Raw genomic sequence first — 22,801 nt, forward strand, 5'->3', positions numbered from 1 at the left:
TGTGAATATGCGTTCAACTTTTTTAAAGAAGGAAAATATATAGTTCAATATCTTTTAAAAAAAAAAACCTACCATGTAACATGTACAATCAACTCCTTAAAGAAAAAGATACTTTGTCTTTAAATTCCCCAAGCCAAGAACAGTATCGAATAATACTAGAAAAAGGTATTTCAGTGAATGTTTTTTTTCAAGTTATAAAGCTAACTGTATAGCTGTGGCAGAGTCACTGTCACCTGTGAGCCAAAAATGCTCTAAAGCTCAGATTTACAAGAACGATACATTTCAAAAGAACACAGCAAACAAAAGGATACAGTAACCAAAATAAATACTCACTTGAGTGATAAACATTTTACAAGAAGTCTTTGACCAAAATGTTCTTTGGGCACATCAGGAACACTAAGTCGTTCTATTGGTTCTTCCTACAAATAGGCAACACGAGAATGAACATGCTTATCATATTTCAACCCTTTACAATTTCTTTAAGAAGTCATTTTATTAATTTAATACTTTCAACCTTCACAATTGAACATAAAATAGAATGACCTATTTATTCTCAAACAGAAGTCATTTGATCATAATTGTGCTAAATTCATAGAAGTTATTCATTAAGAATAAATTTATTAGCATAAAAAGTGTATTTTACTTACAAAAAAATACTATATTTCAGTTAAATTTTCTTCCCTACATTATTGTAATATAATATATATAATTCATACTCTCAAATATCTATTCCATAGTTATATGCTTCTTTATTCCCAAAAAACTATACCTCATCTGGTGATGGATGCAAAGCAAAGAGTTCCTTGTGACGGTTTGATTTCCTTTGGTCATCATTCTGATGGTCTATTTCATCATTTGAACTTCGATCAAGTAAATTGGGAAGCAGAGCATCAGGAAGTGAATTTTTCAAGTCAAAAATACTGCAGGCCCAGCTACCCCTTGGAGTATCATCTATTGACATTGAACGTCTTTTAAGATCATCCTGTCATGCAAAACATTATTAAAAATAAATATATGAACTAATGAATAAAACAAACTATTTTAAAATAATATCTATATTCATTTAAACATAAATATATTACTTGCTCATCCTGGTAGTTGCTGCCATCTGGAGCTTCATCAGATTCAAAAACCTGTTTTGGCAAACCTTTTTGCCTTTCTTTCTGTTTATCTAATGTATTGGGATTGAATCCTGTTCCCAGTTTATGATACCTATTCAAAATAAAAGTTAAATAAATATCAAGTTTTGAACATTTTTTATTTTTTTCATCATTATATAATAAGCTAAATATTCTCTGCATTATTTCTTTACATAATAAAAATATATTCTAGCAGTTTTGAGTGTGTTAAACATTTAACCAGAGGTTTAAGAAAACTTCCACTCAAAATTCTTTTAATCCAACTACAGAGCAGATTATGAGTTTCCAGAAGTAAATCATATTCTCCTTCTTTTTATGATGACCACATATGTATAACTAAAGGTGGAAGGAATCTAATGAACAAACTGAACTAACAAGCGAAACAGAGCCAGACTCATAGATAGAGAGCAGGCTGGCAGGCCCAGGAGGAGTGGGGAGGACAGGGGGTGGACGGATTGAGCAAAAAAGAAAAACAAAAAGGAAAGAACTCATGGACAACAGTGGGATGACTGCAAGGGGCAGGTGGGAGGTGGCAGGGTGGGAGAGAGTATAAGAGGGATAAATGGTGATAGAAAAAAATAAATTAGAAACTTAAAATTTAAAAAAAAAGTTATCAGTAAAAAGAAAGGCTGGAAAGTCACATTAAAGAATACAATGAGAGAGTAGAAAATATATATTGCATTCATAATAATATAAAATTTTAAAAGGCACTGAATCTTAAAATTTCAAAGAGCCAATATGTTTTTGCAATATTTCATTAGGTATAAAAATCTTAACCAACCTAAAGCTGCAGACTTTTAAAATGAAAACATCAGGATCTACATCACTGTATATATATATATTACTTAATTAACATATATCATTACACTCTTAAATTAATGTTCCCTTCTTCCTAACAACCCAGTACCCAAGAACATCAAAGAGAGACAGGAAGATCAAAGAGCAATTATTATTCATACCTGATATAGCCAAACAGGGTAAATTTCTAATTGGAGCAAAAACAATTATGATTATCAGGATGGTATGGTTCTTGCTATCAGACAATTTATGAAATAATAAAGAATCAAATATGATATGAATCACTTAATCATGTCTTATTGCTAAAAATATTAAAATAGAAGCTACACTGTTATTTATAATCACTATTGTTATTAGTAACACCATTCGAACCACTGTCACCATCAGCAAGTGCCAACTAAGTGCCTAATTTTATAGAGTGCCACTGAATGTGGCCATAAGAAGCATTTCCCAAGTTCCTTGAAGGCAGTGCTCTATGCTGGTATTACTTAGAACAGTGCCTCTTAGCTCAAGCTCGAGTAAAATAAAATGGATATTCCTTCAGTGGGTAAAAATAGAAGCTACATGACATTCACATGACAGCCTCATCACAAAATAAAAGAAAGCATTTTTCTCTGGAAAAACTAAAATAAAGGCAATCCATATAGTAGTAACATGAAAGGTATTACTCAGAAGCAGATGTTTTAACCTTTCATGAAATGTTTCGAGCGCCTTAATTTGTGATGTTTGCATATCTAACCTGCTCTAATAAACCAGAATAGTGTTACATCCTGCCTCTTCTATCTTTTTTGTTAAAATTTTATTTATTAATTTTTAGGGAGAGGGCAAGGGAGGTACAAAGAGAGTGAGAGAAACGTCGAGGTGAAAGGCAACATCGGTTGCTTCTCGTACACACTCTGAACAGGGGCAGGTCCACAACGCGGGGATGTGTGTGCGACCAGACATCGAACCCACAACCTTTCGCTTTGCGGGACAATGCCCAACCAAACAAGCCACACTGGTCAGGGTTACCTCTTTTATGTTCTAAAAAGTTGACAGTACAAAATTCAAGAGAACTGAGAATAACATGGTTCATAATTAATGCTCTTATATATCACCATTCTGTCCTCTGGTCAATTGCTATGATAAGGCTCTACATGATTACCCATCAGTCCCCCACACACTGTCATTTCTATGACCTCCTGTCTTGACATTCTCACCCTCATTTATTCTGTTCCAGTCACACTGACTTCTTTGTTACTCCTGCAACATTCCTAGCATGCTTCCCCAATATGAAGCCTTTGCACGTTGAGCTTCCCTGTCTGATACACTCTTCCCCTAGATATACAAAGGGCTAACTCCCTTAATTCCTTCAGGTCTTTGCTCAAATTCATCTTTATCAGTAAGGCCTCTTCTGATTACTTATATGAAGTAAAAAATTTAGCCCTTCTTGGCTCTCCCTGTCCCCCTTACCCTACTTCTTTTTTCTACAAGAGTTACATCCACCATATCTAATATATATTTATCTGTTTGTTTATTGTCCCTTGCCATCAGAGAAGGAAAACTCTGATTCCAAAAAACCTCCGCTGCCTTGCGGCATACCTCTTCAGGGGAAAGGCTAAGGGAGTAAACCCCGACAGAAAATCCAGAGCCGGAGTCCCTAAGGCGGTTTGACGTTGTAGTCAACACCGGCAACTCCTGCGGCGCACCTGAAGCCAAGCTGTATTGACTCCGTCTTTCCCTTGGATCCTTCAGCTGCGAAGAGAGGGGGGGTCTGCTGCATGGGCAACAGCAGACCCTCCATATCACCCTGCCCAGGCTCTGTAGCTTCAGCTTCACTGGAGAGGACACTCCAGCGTCATCGCAAGATGTCGATTCAACATGGGAGGAGACAGATACCGTGTCACTCCCGAGTCGGACTGCACAGCCGTTCTCGGCGGTGCAGATAGACTCTTAAGAAGCTACACCATCGTCTCTCGAGACGGACGGCTGCCGACGACGACGACGATTGTCCCTTGCCCTCATCCCCAACTAGAATGTGAGCTCCATGAGGGCAAGGAGTTAGTTTTGTTGACCGCTGTATCATCAATGCTTAGTATAGTTCCTGGCACATACAAGACTCTCCGTAAGTACTTATTGAATGAATAAGTAAATGAAGTATTTTCTGTTCCTTTCTCCTTTGTGCTGCATTATGGAAAATCTGAGACTTCATCTATTCCACTCTTTAGCCACCTCTACTCTGCCATTAAACCTATCTGCTGAGTCTTTAATATTTTTTCACTGATCATAATTTTAATTTCCAAAAATAAGTAGTATTGTCTGGTTACCATATCCATTCACATCTCTTTGAAGATATTAATTATACTTATGTGTATTGATATGTAGTCCATTAACTACTTCATGATTGTTAGTTTTTATTTGTAGTTTGATAATTCTTTTCCAAATGCAACAGCTTTCATCAAATAGTTGACAATTATGGGTTCTATACTTATTTTTGGATTTGTATCACCATATCTTTCTGGAAGCACTGTATCTGCTCAACCCAGTCCATATCCAGTGGTTGTAGAGAAGAGGCAAATCATGCTGACAGGTGTCTGCCAGTAACTGGTATTCTGGGTAAAAAGGCCCCTTCTTCTTCCAAGGTTTGCCCTCCCCAGGCACTATACTATCAACTCAAGTCTCTATAATTACCGCTCTTTAAAAAGGCAGGTACCTTTGTTGCCACAGCTGTGCACACACAATACAGGGGATTTCAAAATAAAAGAATGCCCAATAGTTCTCTTCCATTGCCTGTATTCACTCCTTCTGAGCTTAACATACTATATATAGAATAAGGCAAAAGTAGGTTTACAGCTCTGAGTACACAAGTTTATTCTTGTATTATTTATTATCTTCCATGCAAACAACTGTAAATCTACTTTTGCCCAACACTGTATAGTGTCATATATATATATATATATATATATATATATATTTGCATATATCATTTTAAATTATTCTTTACTATGGTTTTATCTTATGTTCCAATCATACCTCTCTTCAGTCTTTCAGGGATAGTTTAAAACTTCTATCAAAACTATCCTCTTTTGTCTTCCATTTACCATTGCAGATAATAAATAATATCTAGTGTAACAAAAAAAAATTTTATATATATATATATATATATAAGGTTTAGAATCTGATGCTCTGTTCTAATTTGGCTATCTCACTATTTGGCTGTGAGATCTCAAAAAGTTTACTTAACTACTCTAAACCTAAGCTACTTTTCAGTTGGACTCTTTTTTTTTTTTTTTTTTTAATGTTTTTTATTGATTATATTGTTACAACAGTTCCAATTTTCTCCCCCTTGTTCCCCTCCACCCAGCTCCCCCCTCCCCCAGCAATCCCCCCCAAGTCCATACCCCTGGTTCGTAAAAATTAACTATCCCCTCCCTCTCAAATATTAGGACCCTTTGTAATCTTGAAATGAGTATAAAGTGTCCCATAAAATGACAAGCACATAGTAAGTACCCATAAATGTTAACTACTTTCCCCTCTTACCTAAATCAAGGTCAGCAACCCCATAATTAGAATTAAGTAGTAGAGCCCTGACCAGCGTGGCTTAGTTGGTTAGGCATAGTCCCTCGGGTTCGATTCCCAGCCAGGGCAGATGCCTGGGTTGTGGGTTCCAGCCCAGGTCGGGGCACATATGAGATTGATGTTTCTCTCCCTCTCTTTCTCCTTCCCTTCCTACCTCTCTAAAGAGAAGAGAAGAGAAGAGAAGAGAAGAGAAGAGAAGAGAAGAGAAGAGAAGAGAAGAGAAGAGAAGAGAAGAGAAGCTTTGTAAAAAGGAAATTAAGTAGTAGATTCCATAATTCTAGGTTAATATATTTTATAGCTAATCTCTCTTTATTAAGATATCTGATTATAAATTTCCAACATACATGCATAGAGGTAAAGACTTTTGTGTTATCTGACAGGAACAGTTTTTAGCACTAATGCTAAAATCTGGCTACTGAAATACTTATCAAAATTGTAAGTTCATAAAAAGAACTCTTCTTTATAAAGAGTCGCAGTCTGTGCTTTTATTAGATAACATTAAAACTAAAAAGCATGTCAGCAGTATCCCAAGAGTGATGCTTAGCACAATATTAAACCCAGTGAAATAAGACAGCAGCTATAAGGGCAAAACAATATCCAATGGTTACAGCACCTTTGCTAGTATAAATGAGCACAGGTTACAACACTTCTGAAAACTATAATGCCACAACATAATTCTCCTCTACTTCAGTCGTATTTCCTTTAAAAAAAATAAAATAAGGCTTAAAAGTTTCATATGAAGACTCTTCATTATGCAAATTAGCAAAGAAAACATAGTTTTACTTGAAGAAGTGCTTTATTATTTTTTTTGAAAGATTTTATTTATTTATTTTTAGAGAGGGGAAGGGAGGAAGAAAGAGAGGGAGAGAAACATCAATGTGTGGTTGCCTCCTGTGTGCCCCCAACTGGGGACCTGGCCCACAACACAGGCATGTGCCCTGACCAGGAATCAAGCCAGCGACCTTTTGGTTTGCAGGCTGGCACTCAGTCCACTGAGCCACACCAGCCAGGGCTAAGTGTTTTATTATTAAACTTTCTTGTTTTCCTGCAAGGTTGTTGCTTCACTGTATAAAAATAGCATCAATAGACACAGTATATTACAAAATTAAGACATTATTAATCATCATCTGACATTGTAACAGCTAACAAAAATTTGTCTACAGATAATTATTTCCAATGACAATATCATTAAATATTTTGACCCAAGTCCAGAGACAGATGTAAGCAGTTTACAACATTATATAAGGCTCACAATAATAATGTTATCCTTGAATTACATAATTTTGATAACTAGATTTTACCATAGATACTCTCAGGAATTCTGAGTATTAACTGTAGACTAGCCTAAAAATCACATGGTGTTGTGAAAAGATGCATATTGTGTTACAGGGTATTTTCTTCCAGTAGCATTGCTGTGGTTTCTTTTCCATTGGAATTACTAAAAGTTGCTATTTTAAATCTTCTATCTACCATTAATTTAAGACAAGCATGCTAGATCAAGCTGTTTCATACTACTTTATTAAGGAGTTCCATTTTCACTCCTCAATAGATTTATGTATTTTTCATATGCTTCTTCACTTATTAGTTCCTCTAGTTCTGAAGGGTTACGAAGGGTCATCTTGATTGCAAACCATCTTCATAACAAGATTTGTTGACAAGTCCTGGATTTTCTGCAAGGGCTCCATTAATTTCAGTAACCTCTCCTGATAGAGGAGAAGAGAGTTCACCAGCAGCTTTCACACTTTCCAAAGCACCAAACTCATTACGTTTGTTCAATTTTGTCCCAATTTCAGGCAGACTACAGTAAACAACATCTCCCAAAGTTTCCTGTGCAGAATTGCTGATTCCCACCATTCTAGCATCATTTTCTGTTGTTATCCATTCATATTTCTCCGTGAATTTACACAGGGACACTGTCCCTCAAATCCCAGGGCCATGGTGGTCAGGGCTCAGTGACACTGAGGAGGCCCACAACCTCTGCACTGCTGGCAACATATTTGTAGGAGTCTATTTTATTTCTTAACCTGATGTTATACTCAACACCATCCATTAGGAAAATAAATTTTGTGGTAGAATAAAACATTATTTTTTATAAATATTTATCTGATTATATGTACAGATCAAAGACCTGTAAACATTTAGTTAATAAAAGGTAGAAATGTTTCAACAGCTTGATCTGGAAAACTGGCTATTAAATTTAACTTACTATTTAAATTTCAATAAACTAGATTCTTTTTGAATAACAAAATTATTCATCAATATCTATCAATAATTTCTCAAAAGAATTAAGACTATAAATCATCATCATTAAATACTATTAGTTATCTGTGATCTATGATAATATAGAAATACTATCACCACAAACCTATTATCTTATAAGAAGAATAAAAGTAATTGTGAAACTCCTTAAAAAAGACATCTATATAAAAGGTTCTTCTTTTGCTTCTTCAGTTATTTGTTTAAATAAATTTAGAGGTTTCATAATAATTATTAACCTACCTTAATCCATTTATAGATCCTACTCAGTATTTTTAAATGTTATAATAAACATATAACTTACTTTCTGATCACAACTGCCCAGTCTTCTGTATAACTTCTTATACAATCTCTAACATGTGGATCCATCTCACTATTTTAAAAAAGAAAACATATTTGTAATTTAGACAGGAAAGTACTGATGCTGGTGAATTTGGTTGCTACAGCTCTTATTTGTATAACAGGAAATAACCCTACCATAAGAAATAGAATATAAATCAAACAATGGAAGGTAGCCTTTCTGTAGCGGCACTGAAACCAAAAATAGGTAAATGTCTCCTTACCTTTCTTCAGGTACAGCTGAAACAAGGGTTCTGCAGTCCCTAGGACTATGAACAACTTCAATATCATCTGGAGGGAATTCAGTCAAATCACTTAAAGGCCCAGAATCCACAGCTAAAGGGTGATTCATGAGGTATTCTTCCAAATCCACTGGCTCTACTGCTTCTGTAAGGGGCACCTTTAGAAAGGGGGGAGAGAGGAGAAATTTTAAAACTTAAAGCAAAAAAATTTATTTTTAAAAATATAATATCTTTTAACCTGGTTATTTCTAAATTTTTAACAGATGCAATAAAGAAACCACAAGGTACTGACCTCCTAATAATTCTTCATGCCTTGGGGTATGCTCTCTTTAATCCTCTTGTTTAGATTTTACCCATATTTTTCATGGAAAGCCGGTATGATCATTAGCAGTTTTATAATACTTTACAGTGACAAAATGTTCATTGGAAAAATTTATTTTCCTTTAAAATCTTTGGAATTTTGCTAAGTTTCTAAACAGTGCCTTAATTTTACTTGTTGCTACTGTTGATTATCCTAGTAAAAATATATAACCAGACTAAGGTAAGGTGAAAAATGGCTCTCCAAAAGATCTCCACATACCAATCCATGGACCTTTCACAGCAAAAACTTAAGATAAAAAATAAAAGATGTGATCTATAATATGGACATTATCCTGAATTATCTGAGTAAGTCAAATTCAATCATACACATCCTTATATGAAGACAGAGGGAAAGTTGGGCCACGCAGAGAAGAAAACCATAAGAAGACATAGCAAAGAGAGATCTGAAGATTCTGGCCTTAATTAAAGATAGAAGTGACACAGTTACAAGTGGCCACCAGAACCTGGAAGAGGCAAGAAACTAATTCTCTCCTAGATCCTCCAAAGGCAGTGCAGCCTTGCCAAAACCTTGATTTCAGACCACTGATGCTGATTTCAGACTTTTGGACTTAAGTGCTGTGAGAAAATTAATTTCTTTTGCTTTAAGCTATTCAGTTTGTGGTACTTTTATCACAGCAGCCAAAAGAAACTAGTACACATACCCTCCTAAAAGCATCTATTAGTAATAGAATATTCAGGGCATTCCTTAGCCAAGTTGAAAATATACTTTTTCTTAAGACACAACATTTTTTCTGATTCAAGAAAGAAAAATATTCAGGCAGAATTATGAAGGATTATATAAGCAATGTGCAGGTGTGGACCAATGAAAATAAAAACATGTTATTTCTCAAGATGGTTAACTGAGACCTGACTCTGTGTTAAGTATGGGGAACTAAAAAGAAGGTGCTTTGCCCTGGCTGCTGTGGCTCAGTGGATTGAGCATCAGCCTGCGAGCCAAGTGTCGCTGGTTCGATTCCCAGTCAGGGCACATGAATAGGTTGCACGTGAGGTCCCCAGTTGGGGGCGCAAGTGAGAGGCAACCACACAGTGATGTTTCTCTCCCTCTCTTTCTCCTTTCCCCTCTCTCTAAAAATAAAATAAACAAATAAATTATTAAAAAAATAAATAAAAATAAAAAATAAGAAGAAGGTGCTTTAATCTATGTTTCTTTGAATTAAACAACTAGTAACAGGTAAAGCAACAACATTTTAAAGATATTAAATTAAATAATGAAAGACCAGAATATCATAGACATTCAAAATACAGTATTATTATTATTATTATGTTTTCTCATTTAAATCTTCCTAAACCCTGTAAGTTAGAGATAACTACTATTGTAATTCTACAAATGAAGGCATTTGTATTCAAAATGTTAAAAAAACTTCCGGAAATAAAATAGCCACACAATGACAGAACAAATTTTTTTCTTAGAGATAATAAATTTATTTAAATATTTACATATTTATGGTTTTTAATATGGACAATAGAGCAAAATTTAAAATTGGATCTTCAAGCTCTAAAAGTCATGGGTTTTCCTCTCATAACCATTCTATCTCACCTATTCTATCAAGTACATAATATACTATGATGATGTTCTTAATAGAGGAAAAGAAGCAATTCAATAGAGAAAGGGAAATCTTTCCAACCATTATTGCTGGAACAATTGGTTATCTATATAGGGAAAAAACAAATGGCAAAGAAGCATGTCAGAAAGTGCTCAACATAAAAAACCACTGGTGGGGGGCACTGCTGGTGTAGCTCAGTGGGTGGAGCAAGGGCCTGTGAACCAAAATGGTCACCAGTTTGACTCTGGTCAGGACATATGCCTGGGTTGCAGACCAGGTTCCCAGTTTGGGGCACGTGAGAAGCATTGATCCATGTCTCTCTCACACACTGATATTTCTCTCCCTCGTGTTCCATCCACTGAGCCACACCGGCCAGGGCTAAAAATAAATAAATAAGATCTTTTTCAAAAAAGTCACTAGGGGGTACTCCCACTTGTGGGACCATGGATTAGACATGCTTTTTCCCCTATTCTTCTCACTAATTACAACTGAAAACCTGAGACATTATATATAAAATAAGCATAAGAAGATTCTGAAAGATACAGATAAAAAGGCAGGCCAGCAGGAACCGTGAGGCCAAGGAACAGCACAATTTCTTTTTGCCTCATATACTCCAGACTTGGAGCTAAAGAAGCATGCCATCCAGAAACACCAAGGAGCACAAGAGAAAAAAAGGGCCAATAAAACAAAAGCCTGTTCTCCCTAGCCAAAAGGTCCAAGAAAGGGCAGCCTAGCACAACAGAAATTCTTGGTCAGTAACCACTCTTCTCCAGCTAAACATCACATGAAAAACTGTGGTGCCAGTCATATCCACACCAGCAAAGGCCAAATAAGAAGCTAGACTTCACCCTCAGCAAGCTGTAACAAGGCATCCCAACGCTCCAACCAGCATGGTGTCAGAAAAGTCAGAGTGGGGAGCTGAGATTTTCATACATACTGGGGAGTAATGAGTCCCCCACCCAGTGTCAATGGAGACCACATAAGGAGTCTGGACGTCCACTCTCACTCAGTAATAACAAGGCCCTTTCTGCTGGGACACTGTCAGAGGAGGTCTACATATAATATAATACCTAGAGGGTAAAGGGACAAAAAGGTACATAAAACTTTTATACTTCACTCAAATTGGTAAAAGGTCAACAGCAGTAATGTGATATGTATATAAAATTTAATACCTTAAGCAACCACTGAAAGGCTATACAAAGATATGCACTGAACAATACTATAAATAAATCAAAATGGAATTCTGAAAAAGGTTCAGACAAGAAAAATAAAATAGGGAAATAAAAACAGATAGAACAACCAAAAATTAAAATGGCAGATTAAATCCCTAGCAGAACAGTAATAACATTATATATAAATGGTCTACAAACAACCCCCCTACAAAAGAAAGATAAGAGACTAGCAGAATGGATTTAAAAGCATGACCTACACGTATGGTATACCAAAACTCACTTCAAATAAGACAATATAAATAGACTGGAAATAAAAGGATGGAAAAAGATATACCATGCATACATAATCAAAAGAAAGCAGAAGTGGCTACATTAATACAAGATAAAGTAGACTTCAGAGCAAAAAAAAACACCATTATATAAGGAGGGACATTACCTGACTGTAACAGGTATGATCCACCAAGAAAACAGAGTAATCTTAAATGTGTATGTACTAAACAACAGAGCTATAAAGTATGTGGAAGCATAATTAACTGATAGAAATGGAGAAATAAGACAGATGTACAATTATAGTTGATGTCAAGACGTCTCTCTCAACAACTGAAAGACAATCATCACACAGAAAATCAACAAGGATATGGTAAAACTCAAAAGCACCACTAACTAGCAGGATCCAACTGACATTTATAACAATCCACTGAAGGGCAACAAGATTAACACTTTCAAAATGAAGCCAAAAAAGCATATGCCAAGCTAGACCATATCCCGACACATAAAATAAGCCTTGAGAAATTTAAAAAATTAAAACTATAGTGTGTTCTCTAACCATAATGTAATCAAACTAGAAATTAGCAACAGAAAAATGACAGGAATATCTCCAAACACTGGGACACAAAACAACACACTTCCAAATAATTCATGAGTCATAGAAGAGGTCTGAAAAGTGAAATTTTAAAAAATATGTTAAACTAAATAAAAACACAATATAAAACTTGTAGAATGAGGGAAATGCAAAATCAAAAACATGAGATACTACTTCACACCCATTATGATGGCAATTACTTTTTTTAAATGGAAAACAACAAGTATAGGAGAGGATATGGAGAAATTAAAAGCTTTGTGCGTTGCTGGTGGAAATGTAAAATGGTGCAGCTGTTGTAGAAAACAGTTTGGTGTTCTAAAAAAAAAAATACCAAAAAACACAGAATTACCATTTGATCCACCAATTAGACTTCTAGGTATATACCCCCAAAAACTGAAATAAAGACTCAAACAGATTTTGCACACCGATGTTCATAGCAGCGTCATTACCCACAGTCAAAAGGTGGAAACAACACATCGACAAATGAATGAACAAAATGTGGTGTACACACACAATGATATATTATGCAGCCTTTAAAAGGCACGAAATTCTAACACGTTACAACAGGGATGAACCTTGAAGACATTACATTGAGTTATTCTTTCATGGGTACAGGGTTTCATTTTGGAATAATAAAAACGTTCTGGCAATGGATAATGGTGATAGATAGTGGTGATAGCTGAACAACATTGTGAATGTACTTAATGCCATTGAATTATGCATTTAGAAGTGGATAAAATGGTAAATTTTGTTTTGTATATGTTACCATCAGATAGATGGATAGATAGATAAAATACTTTTCAATGAACATTTTTTAAAAACTTAAGACAATGCTTCTCTACCCAGGTATTCATCGGCAGCCGTCCGTCTCGAGAGACGATGGTGTAGCTTCTCAGGAGTCTATCTGCACCGCCGAGAATGGCTGTGCAGTCCGACTTGGGAGTGACACAGTATCTGTCTCCTCCCATGTTGAATCGACATCTTGCGATGACGCTGGAGTGTCCTCTCCAGTGAAGCTGAAGCTACAGAGCCTGGGCAGGGTGATATGGAGGGTCTGCTGTTGCCCATGCAGCAGACCCCCCCTCTCTTCGCAGCTGAAGGGTCCAAGGGAAAGACGGAGTCAATACAGCTTGGCTTCAGGTGCGCCGCAGGAGTTGCCGGTGTTGACTACAACGTCAAACCGCCTTAGGGACTCCGGCTCCGGATTTTCTGTCGGGGTTTACTCCCTTAGCCTTTCCCCTGAAGAGGTATGCCACAAGGCAGCGGAGGTTTTTTGGAGTCAGAGTTTTCCTTCTCTGGCCTACTCAGTAATATACCAGTAATATGCCATATTTTATACAAGCTACTTACTGTGGTATGGTGGGATATATTTCCAAGAATGTTGAGGTTTTTAAGCAGCTGGGGAGAACCACTGTATTGTCCAGAGATCTGCTTCCTAACTTCAGCAGCCACAGTTCTATAACGAAGAAAGCAAATACTTACTATTTTTAGAAATAAAACAACCTAGGTTTAAAATCGAAGGAAGCCATGTATATTAAAGATTCATTTGAAGAACAACAAAACCTCAGCAAGAAGGCTATCAATTCGTAAGACATCAGTTGAAGATCTGATGCAGGGTAAGAGACTGACAGTCAACTTACATAAGGTTGGGTTTGTTTGTTCTGTATATGGCATTTGAGGGAATATACTTACGCTTATTAATAGAGCTGGAAGCTATGAGATGTATATAATGTATATATTAAAGTACACACATTTAAGAATAGAAAATTAATTTTAAAGTACTTTATTAACAAATTAATACATGATAAAAATTAGGAAGAAAAAAAAACTTTTTTCCCTAATATTACTAGATCCTCATTCACATTCCTGGAAACTATTCCCTGTTATTACTTAATAAAAAATGTCCTTACTCTCTGGCATTAATGGCTTTCCATAATCTGATCCCAATCACCTTTATAGCTTTACATATCCTTTCCCAAATTCTTGTCATTGAAGATAAATTGCTTCCTAGAATAATGTTTTACTCCTATATCGACAAATTCAATTCTTAATTAGTTTTAAGGGTAAAACTCAAATGCCGAGACCTCCATACAAACTTCTTTACTCACTACAACTAAAATAATATCACCCTTTTTTAAAACCCTTAGAGCATCTGTCATAACCTAACTTGCATTTTGCTCGTTATTTTTTGCATGTTTCATGAATGGTCTATATAAACAAAGGCAATGGTTTCATTTATTTTGTTTTCCTTAAAATATTTAGCAAATAGCACTCAAAACAGGCGAATGTTTAGCCCTGTAAAATATATAGTATTAATGAACTTACTGACAAATGAAGTAAACCAGCAAAGCATTACCATAAATTGACAAATAAGTCTTTATTTGAATCACAATTAGAGTTTAGAAGTTCTACAATTTCAAGATGGTTGTGGACCCTTGGGGGCATATTGGTATAATAAATTTACTTAAATAGTATTTCTAAAACAAAAATATTTTAGATATTCACATGACTTGATAGCTCATTAATCTCTATATTCCTTAGATTCCACAAAACTATAAACCAAAATATCCAATGAGTCCTAAATCCAGTAAATAAATAACTTCCTCACATTAGTTGCATTTTTTTTTCAGTAGAAAATATAACTCAACAATGCAAAATATCCACAGATTTTGTGCAATTATGATCATCAATGAACTGGCCTCTTAATTTTGTAAACCTTGCTTTCTGTTCTTTCACTCTTTTTCAAAAAATAAACCCTACTTTCTTCCCATCATTTCCATTGCACATAAAGTGAAACAGGCCTCATGGCCTGATTTCTAGATGAGCTTCATGGTACTTTTGTTCTTAAGTGTTTTGAAGCTGATGTTTCAATTCAGACCTCTGAACATCTTGGCCTCCATTTGAATTTTCAGCTGAATTTCTAAACAATCTCATTTTCTAAAAATTATCCAGATTTTTGATATTATCTTTTTCCCGTTTCTCCTCTTCCATGTCTATCTTCCTCAGTGTTACTCAACTAAATCAATCTACCAACCTCAGCACTACCTCATTGTTTCTGGGGCTAAACCATGAAAAGTCTAAAATGTAAACTGCCATATTTCATCAAATTCAAGACTATCACTAATTGTTAAGAGGTACCATTACTTCATGTACATCTAAGAAAGAAAAAGCTTTCCAATTAACTATTATATCATCAATTAATTGGAAGACATAGTCTGATTTCAGAAGATTTTAAGGAGAAAAACTTAAATAAATGACTATTTCAAAAAAGCACAATCTTTTGTTTAATAGCAGACATCCATAAAATTATAATCACCATGTTACAAATATTTGTTTTATTTCTATATGACATAACCCCCACAAAAAAAATCAGTAATATTTGAAAATAAGAACAATTTCCGAACTGAGTTATAATAGCAATAATATCTGGAACCTAGACAAGGGATATACTTACACTGAAATGCCCTGTATGAAAGGATTTCATTAAATGGTAATGAGGACCTATCAAGATGGAGGCACAGGTAGACACGCTTCGCCTCCTCATGCAACAATAGAAAGAATTACAATCAGATTTCAAATATATATATAAATAAATAATCAGAACCATCAGAAAATTGAGCTGTATGGAAGTCCAACAACCAAAAATTTAAAGAAGCCACATTCATTCACACAGGTAGGAGAGGTGGAGTCACAGAGATGGGGGAGAAAAGGTCTTGTGGCTAGAGTAAGCAGCGGCAGCAGAGGAAGGGACTATCCCACATTCACTTGAGAATAAAAATTAGGAGGGATGCCCTGGGAACCAGAGATCCCAGCCCCAGGCCAGACTGCTCAGCCCCAGGTTCTAGCACTGGAAAAATATATCCCCATTACCTCTGGCTATAAAAAATACAGTGGGGGTTAGGGTGGCCCACATGATCTTAGAATGTACACAACCCCCAAGGCAGCAACTGGAAGGGTGTCAATCATAGCCGAGAAGTGGGTGAAATGATTGGAAATGGAGTGAATGCTAGGCAAATCACCAGAAGCCAGGCAGCAGCACTGTCCCCTCTCCAACCCTCCACCACAAACAAGCCACAAAGCAGTGAAGCAGGTGGCCCCACCCTGGCAATTACCTAAATCTCTGCCCCACACAACTTACAGGTGCCTTTGCTACATAAGCCGCACTACTAAGACAGAAAGTCAAAGCAGATCTACCTAGTACACAGAAACAAACACAGGGAGGCTGCCAATTTGAAGAGGCAACAAAATATGGTCCAAATAAAAGAACAGAGCAAAACCCCAGAAAAAGAACTAAATGAAATGGAGATAGCTAATCTATCAGATGCAGAGTTCAAAACACTGGTGATAAGGATACTCAGAGAACTCATTCAGTACAGCAACAACCTAAAGGGAGAAATTAAAGTTACACAAAGTGAAACAAAAAAATACTATACAGGGAACCAATAGTGAAGGGAAGGAAGCTGGAATTCAAATCACTGATTTGGAACAAAAGGAAGAAATAAACATTCAACCAGAATATAAGAAGAAACAAGAATGCAAAAAAAACAAAGAGAAACTTAGGAACCTCTGGGACAACTTTAAATGTACCAACTTCCAAATCACAGGGACGCCAGAAGGAGAAGAGGAAGAACTAGAAACTGAAAACTTATTTGAAAAAATAATAAAAGAAAACTTCCCTAATTTGGTGGAGGAAATAGACATACAAGTCCAGGAAGCACAGAGTCCCAAACAAGTTGGACCCAAAGAGGACCAAACCAAGACACATCATAATTAAAATGCCAAAGGTTCAAGATAAAGAGAGAATCTTAAAAGCAGCAAGAGAAAACCAGAGAGTTGCCAACAAAGGAGTTCCCATAAGACTGTCAGCTGATTTCTCAAAAGAAACTTTGCAGGCAAGAAGGGACTGGCAAGACATATTCAAAGTGATGAAAAGCAAGGACCTATGACCAAGATTACTCTACCCAGCAAAACCATCATGTAGAGTGGAAGGGCAGGTAAAGTACTTCCCAGACTAGGTAAAGGTAGCTAAAGGAGTTCCTCATCACCAAGCCATTATTACATGAAATGTTAAAGGGACTTATTTAAGAAAAAGAAGATCAAAACTATGAACACTAAAATGACAACAAACTCACAACTGTCAACTGAATCTAAAAAATAAAAACAAAAACAAACTAAGCAAACAGCCAGAACAGGAACAGAATCATAGGTATGGGGATCATTTGGAGGGTTATCAGCTGGGAGGGGGGAAAGGGAGGAAGACGGAAATGGAACAGGGACTAAGAAGCATAATTGGTAGGTACAAAATAGACATGGGGATGTAAAGAACAGTATAGGAAAGGGATAAGCCAAAGACTTGCATGCATGACCCATGGACATGAACTAAGAGGAGTGGGGACTGCTGGAGGGAAAGGGGTACTGGGGGAAGGGGGTAAAGGGGGGGAAATTGGGACAACTGTAACAGCATAATCAATAAAATGTACTTAAAAAATAAATGGTAATGAGGAAATTTTTCCCAAATAAAACACAGTATCTCTTAACCATCCTATGGCCCAGAGTATGCAAGACAAGAAATGTTATGAATAAATATAGTTCTTGATAACAATTAAAATCCTTCACCATAGATTACTTTTTCCGATAACAATTTTTGCTATACCTAGTGATAGCTCATATAGTAAAGCAATGAGGAAGTCTATTTTTACTTCTAATAAGCTATTAATATCAACTCAAAGTAAAAAGAGTAGGTCAAAAATCTCATCACTACTTATGCTCCTAAATTAAACAAGACTATCTTCTTCCCCTCTCAGAAGAACGTGATCCAATATTTGACCTATTTATCTCCTTATCAACTAACTCTCTCCATTTCTACCAGCTCCCTCACTATGTCAACATGCATTAGAGTTTTCACAAAAAAAAGCAGTTCCTAAGGCCAGGCCATTCACCATAGGGTGTTGGAAATAACCATAAAAGGACACACTTTCTTGAAGGAAAATTATGTTACATTTATCATTTCCTCTAACCACCTCCTACTTGCAGATGCCCCATCCAACCATGATTTCCAGAGTAACCCAAGGATAACAGATAACCTGGGCCTCTCTCATCTACAGTCAGCCCAAGTAAAGGTGAATAAAGAGAATTTAGACTAAAACAAAAGTGTTGAGTTGCGCAACTCATAAGGTCACAGAAAACCGATGCACTGTAACATGTCAAGTAAGAGAACAAGATCTCTTAGAACTGGCATTGTTTCTATGTAAGATAGAAGCCAAGGAAGAAATGAAGGGTAAGAGAATATACTACAGAATATACCAGTAATGAAGTATATCAAAGACAAGGCAAAAAACGGGCTAACTAAAAAGCCCCAAAAGAAAAAGGACAAAAACAGCTGGTAGCCCAGTGCTGTGACTGGTGATTAATGAGTTGAATCAAAGTTTTACATTAATATTAAAGATAAAGAGAAGCAAAAACGGAAGGAAGGAAGGAAGGAAGGAAGGAAGGAAGGAAGGAAGGAAGGAAGGAAGGGAGGGAGGGAGGGAGGGAGGAAGGAAGGAAGGGAGGGAGGGAGGGAAGGAGGAAGGAAACAATTGATTAAAGTAATGCAACACTGTATCACCTGCTAAGTACTTGTATCCAAAATCTTTAACCTAAATTGAATCAAACTTGTACATCTAAGATCCAGTTTACAGAAAATACAGAGAACAGTGTAAGAAGTTAATACCAACAGAAGCAATCAGACTAAAACCAGAAGGCAGCTCATTCTATATGTCAAGTCTCTTCAATAAATCAATGTGAGAGTGAGAGTGAGGGGAAGAAGAGGGGAAGAAATGATGTGGGGAGTGGTGGAGGAAGAAAGGAGGGAACGAAGGTAGGTGGCTGAGCTCTAGCATAAAAAGGATGAGACTGGAAAATAAAGTCTATTTAAAAGGGAAAATAAGACTTAGATATAACTAAATGCAATAAATGATTCTTGGACCCTGGTTTGAAGAAACCAGCTATAATAAACATTTCTAGGATAAAGAGAAATTTGAACACAAGTCAGGTATTACATAATTAAAAATTATTGTTTTTTAATGTGTGAAAATAGTATTAGTATTATAGTGTGCAGGAAAACGTATTTAAATTTTAGACATAAAATGATATCTGTAGTTTACTTAAACTCTTCAGCCATTATTACTCTGCCTTAATAAGGAAAACTAGCAAATTAATTAATATGAAGTACAGATGGACTAAATACCCTTCGATCAGTGTATCATGGCCTCTATAAAGCCCTGCCTGATTATTTCTGTTTTGTTTCACTCGGTTAGACACTCCTCTGTGCATTCAGAGCGTCTGTGTTTATCCATGTACATTCGAAGAAATGGAGTTCCTGGAAGGCTAGCTGAGACAGGCAGCAGACTAGCCAGACTGCTTTCCACCGTGGGTAAGGAGCCGCTGGCCTTGAGGAATTTGGGAAGACAAGGAAACTTCACTTCTGATTGGAGCACGCTCTCCTGTCTCTTAGTTTGTATAAATGTCTCAAAAGAGGTTAATGTCTGCCATTAAAGAAAGTGTTCAGGATGGGGCAAAAGTCAGTTTACAGTTGTTTGTAAGGAAAAGACACAATAATTATAAATAATACAGGAATAAAATCTGTATTTCGTGTACTCACAACTGCAAACTGACTTTTGCCACACCCTTTGTTCTTTAACTTGGTCTGGTGCCTTTTTTACCTCATTGTAATAACTGAACAATACCTTAATCATGGCATCTATCAAATTGTTTTTGAAATCTATCTCTTGCAAGGAACTAAGCAATTAAAATCAGGTCTTCACCTTATTTACCCTGGCACCCTTTATTAGAACATCTAACACATACTGGGTGCTTTAAAAAAGGTTCAAAAAGCTAAAGTGGTAAATGGGAATAAAGAGAAACTCATAGTTCCTCACCCACAAAAGTAGTTCAATAAGAATGCTAGAACGCCTGGCTGCTGTGGCTCAGTGGATTGATCGTCTGCCTGCAAGCCAAGTACCACTGGTCCGATTCCCAGTCAGGGCACATGACTTGGTTGCACGTCAGGTCCCCAGTTGGGGGTGCAAGTAAGAGGCAACCACACAGTGATGTTTCTCTCCCTCTCTTTCTCCTTTCCCCTCTCTAAAAATAAATAAACAAAAACAACAAATAAATAAATTATTTTTTAAAAAAAGAATGCTAGAATGGAACAAGTGATGTGAGCTTCTGGGAGGGAATGAGGGAAGGAGGGTAGGAGGGTAGGAGGGAGGGAGGGAGGAAGGGAGGGAGAGAAATAAAGGAAGACAAGTTTCACAGTGGAGAGAGAGAAAAGGTAATAGTAAAAATGCATTTAGAGACTACATCGTATATGAAATTTCCAAATGCTTTTTACAGTAAACTTATCTGTAAGTATAGTTGCTTCTAACTGATTGGAAAAGGACAAAAATGTATGCTTTTTTACCTATTACTGTCAAATAGCTAAACATTTGCTGAGGGGTGGGGGTTGGCAGGAATCTGAGTCCACAGAATATTTCTAAATGTATAATCTTTATTTTTTTATTTGTAAATTATCTTTATATAACCTTTTCTTTAAATGAGCATAGCTGATCATTATTATCCCATGTGTTAACTGGTAAGGTAAAAAGCTACTATGGGAACTCTTATTTTTTAACAATTTTTTTAACAAGATATATGAAATGTTTACTTATTTCAAAGGAGTCTCTAATATGTACTTAACATCTCTGCAAAGGGCTGGTTCCAGAACTATGTTCAAGCTCTATGATTATGCAAATACTTACTATGAGATGCAGAATAGATTTTTCAATATGAAGACAAAGAAAACTTGATAAAGAAGGCATCTTTAAAAAAATAAGTAAAAGATATATGTGCATGACATTAAAAAATTCAAATTTCATAAATAAGTAAAAACAAAAGATATATCTCTCTACCACTTCAAATTCCCAGTCTTATTCCCCAAATGTAACCACTTAATATTTTCTTAGGTATCCTTCAAGGAAAAAGACATGTATATATCAGAATATATGTGTGTGTGTGTATGTATATGTATTTATCAGCACATATAATCCTTATCTTTTAATTATCCACATATGACATCATACAATAACATTTTCTTGATACCTTACATCTTGCACTTAGTATATCTTGGAAATCTTTCCATATCAGCACATAAAAAATATATATATATTTGAGCAATATTTACCAAGCAGTTAGTCTGCAGGGAAATGTGCAAAATGTTACATTTGATACACCTCACTCACTCAATCTTCAGAGCAACACTGTTAAGTAGGCACTAGTACATCAGGACATGGAAGTTTCCAAGAGGTTAAGGTCATATAGCCAATAATGAATAACACCAAGATCGGAACTTAAAGCCCCACTCTTGACACTACTTGCCTTCTTTTTATCCATAATAAAGTCCATAACATAGATAATCTGGAGCATTAGCAGTCAGTCTCTATTGGTAGACATTTAGGCTATTTCTAGTTTTTGCAAAGATCACCACTGGAATGTAAATTTCATTATGGCAGATTTTTGTCTAAATCAAAAATTATGAATAATTTTTTACTTTTTATTTTGGACCTTTTATATTTCCATATTTTCTGCAGTACTATATATTATTTTATAATCAGAAAAAACAGGTATTTTTTAGATAAACTTCAAAAATAAAGTAACTTTCCCAAGTTTATATTGAATGGTAGAGTCAAAGTTTGAATTCAGATCCTTAAAGCACCTTTTTCCATGGCAATAAGTTTCCAAAGGTAACTGATTCTAGCTATAGTTCATATTAATGATTTCTCTATTCTTCAAAACCTAGCCTATGAGATCACTTAAATACACCCAGGGAAAATGTATACTTTATATCCTAACATATTAATAGGAACACTATAATGACTACTGTCACTGTCATGATGTTTCCTACCTTTCATGAATGGCTAATTGAAACTCCCCTATGAGTCACTGCCTTTGTGCCACTTATAAGTTAAATAGTGTTAAATTCTTTAGGAATTCAGGTCCAGGGTGGACTAGTAAAGGCCCAAGAAAATGAAAACACATACGGAGTGGTTTGTGAAACCAAAGAATAGAAATAGTCCTTGTATATAATACATTTAACATTTAAGATATAGCTCCTTTTGGAGGAGAATAAAAAATGTTAGATGACTCATGTATCCCATCTGACACTATTATGGGATAACATTTAAGTCAAGATTTAGAAAACACTATTAAATAAAGACACTTGGATGTCTCCATCATTCTGATCTACAGCATTTCACTATATCTCAATTTCTTCACCTAAAACATGATGAAAATATTGCTCCCTAATTTCATGGAACATACTTAATTATAACTATATTGAAAAAAATTCAAAAATTTAGCATTTAGAAAAATTAACACATCTGATATTGACAACTAAAAAGGAAAAATGAGGTGGGAAAACCTTTATTGAAAAACGTCAATCCACCCAAAAGGAAATAAATTATCTTCAATTCCATCCTCCTTCATCAAAATA

The 22,801-nt window shown here is 35.7% G+C and overlaps 1 protein-coding gene across 1 annotated transcript in view; it reads right to left on the minus strand.

The window, feature by feature from the left end:
• Positions 1–22,801, minus strand: part of DOCK7 (dedicator of cytokinesis 7) — a 192,186-nt gene that overhangs the window by 151,977 nt on the left and 17,408 nt on the right. The window contains exons 2-7 of the mRNA XM_090269555.1: positions 13,642–13,747; positions 8,315–8,490; positions 8,056–8,124; positions 1,083–1,212; positions 770–982; positions 334–419 (exon numbers count right to left, since the gene is read on the minus strand). Coding sequence (XP_090125681.1) covers positions 334–419; positions 770–982; positions 1,083–1,212; positions 8,056–8,124; positions 8,315–8,490; positions 13,642–13,747 — 780 coding nt within the window. The remainder of the gene's footprint in view (positions 1–333; positions 420–769; positions 983–1,082; positions 1,213–8,055; positions 8,125–8,314; positions 8,491–13,641; positions 13,748–22,801) is intronic.

This window comes from Furipterus horrens, unplaced genomic scaffold (assembly GCF_987537825.1).
Source record: "Furipterus horrens unplaced genomic scaffold, mFurHor1.1.pri manual_scaffold_3, whole genome shotgun sequence".
Classification (NCBI taxonomy): Eukaryota; Metazoa; Chordata; class Mammalia; order Chiroptera; family Furipteridae; genus Furipterus; species Furipterus horrens.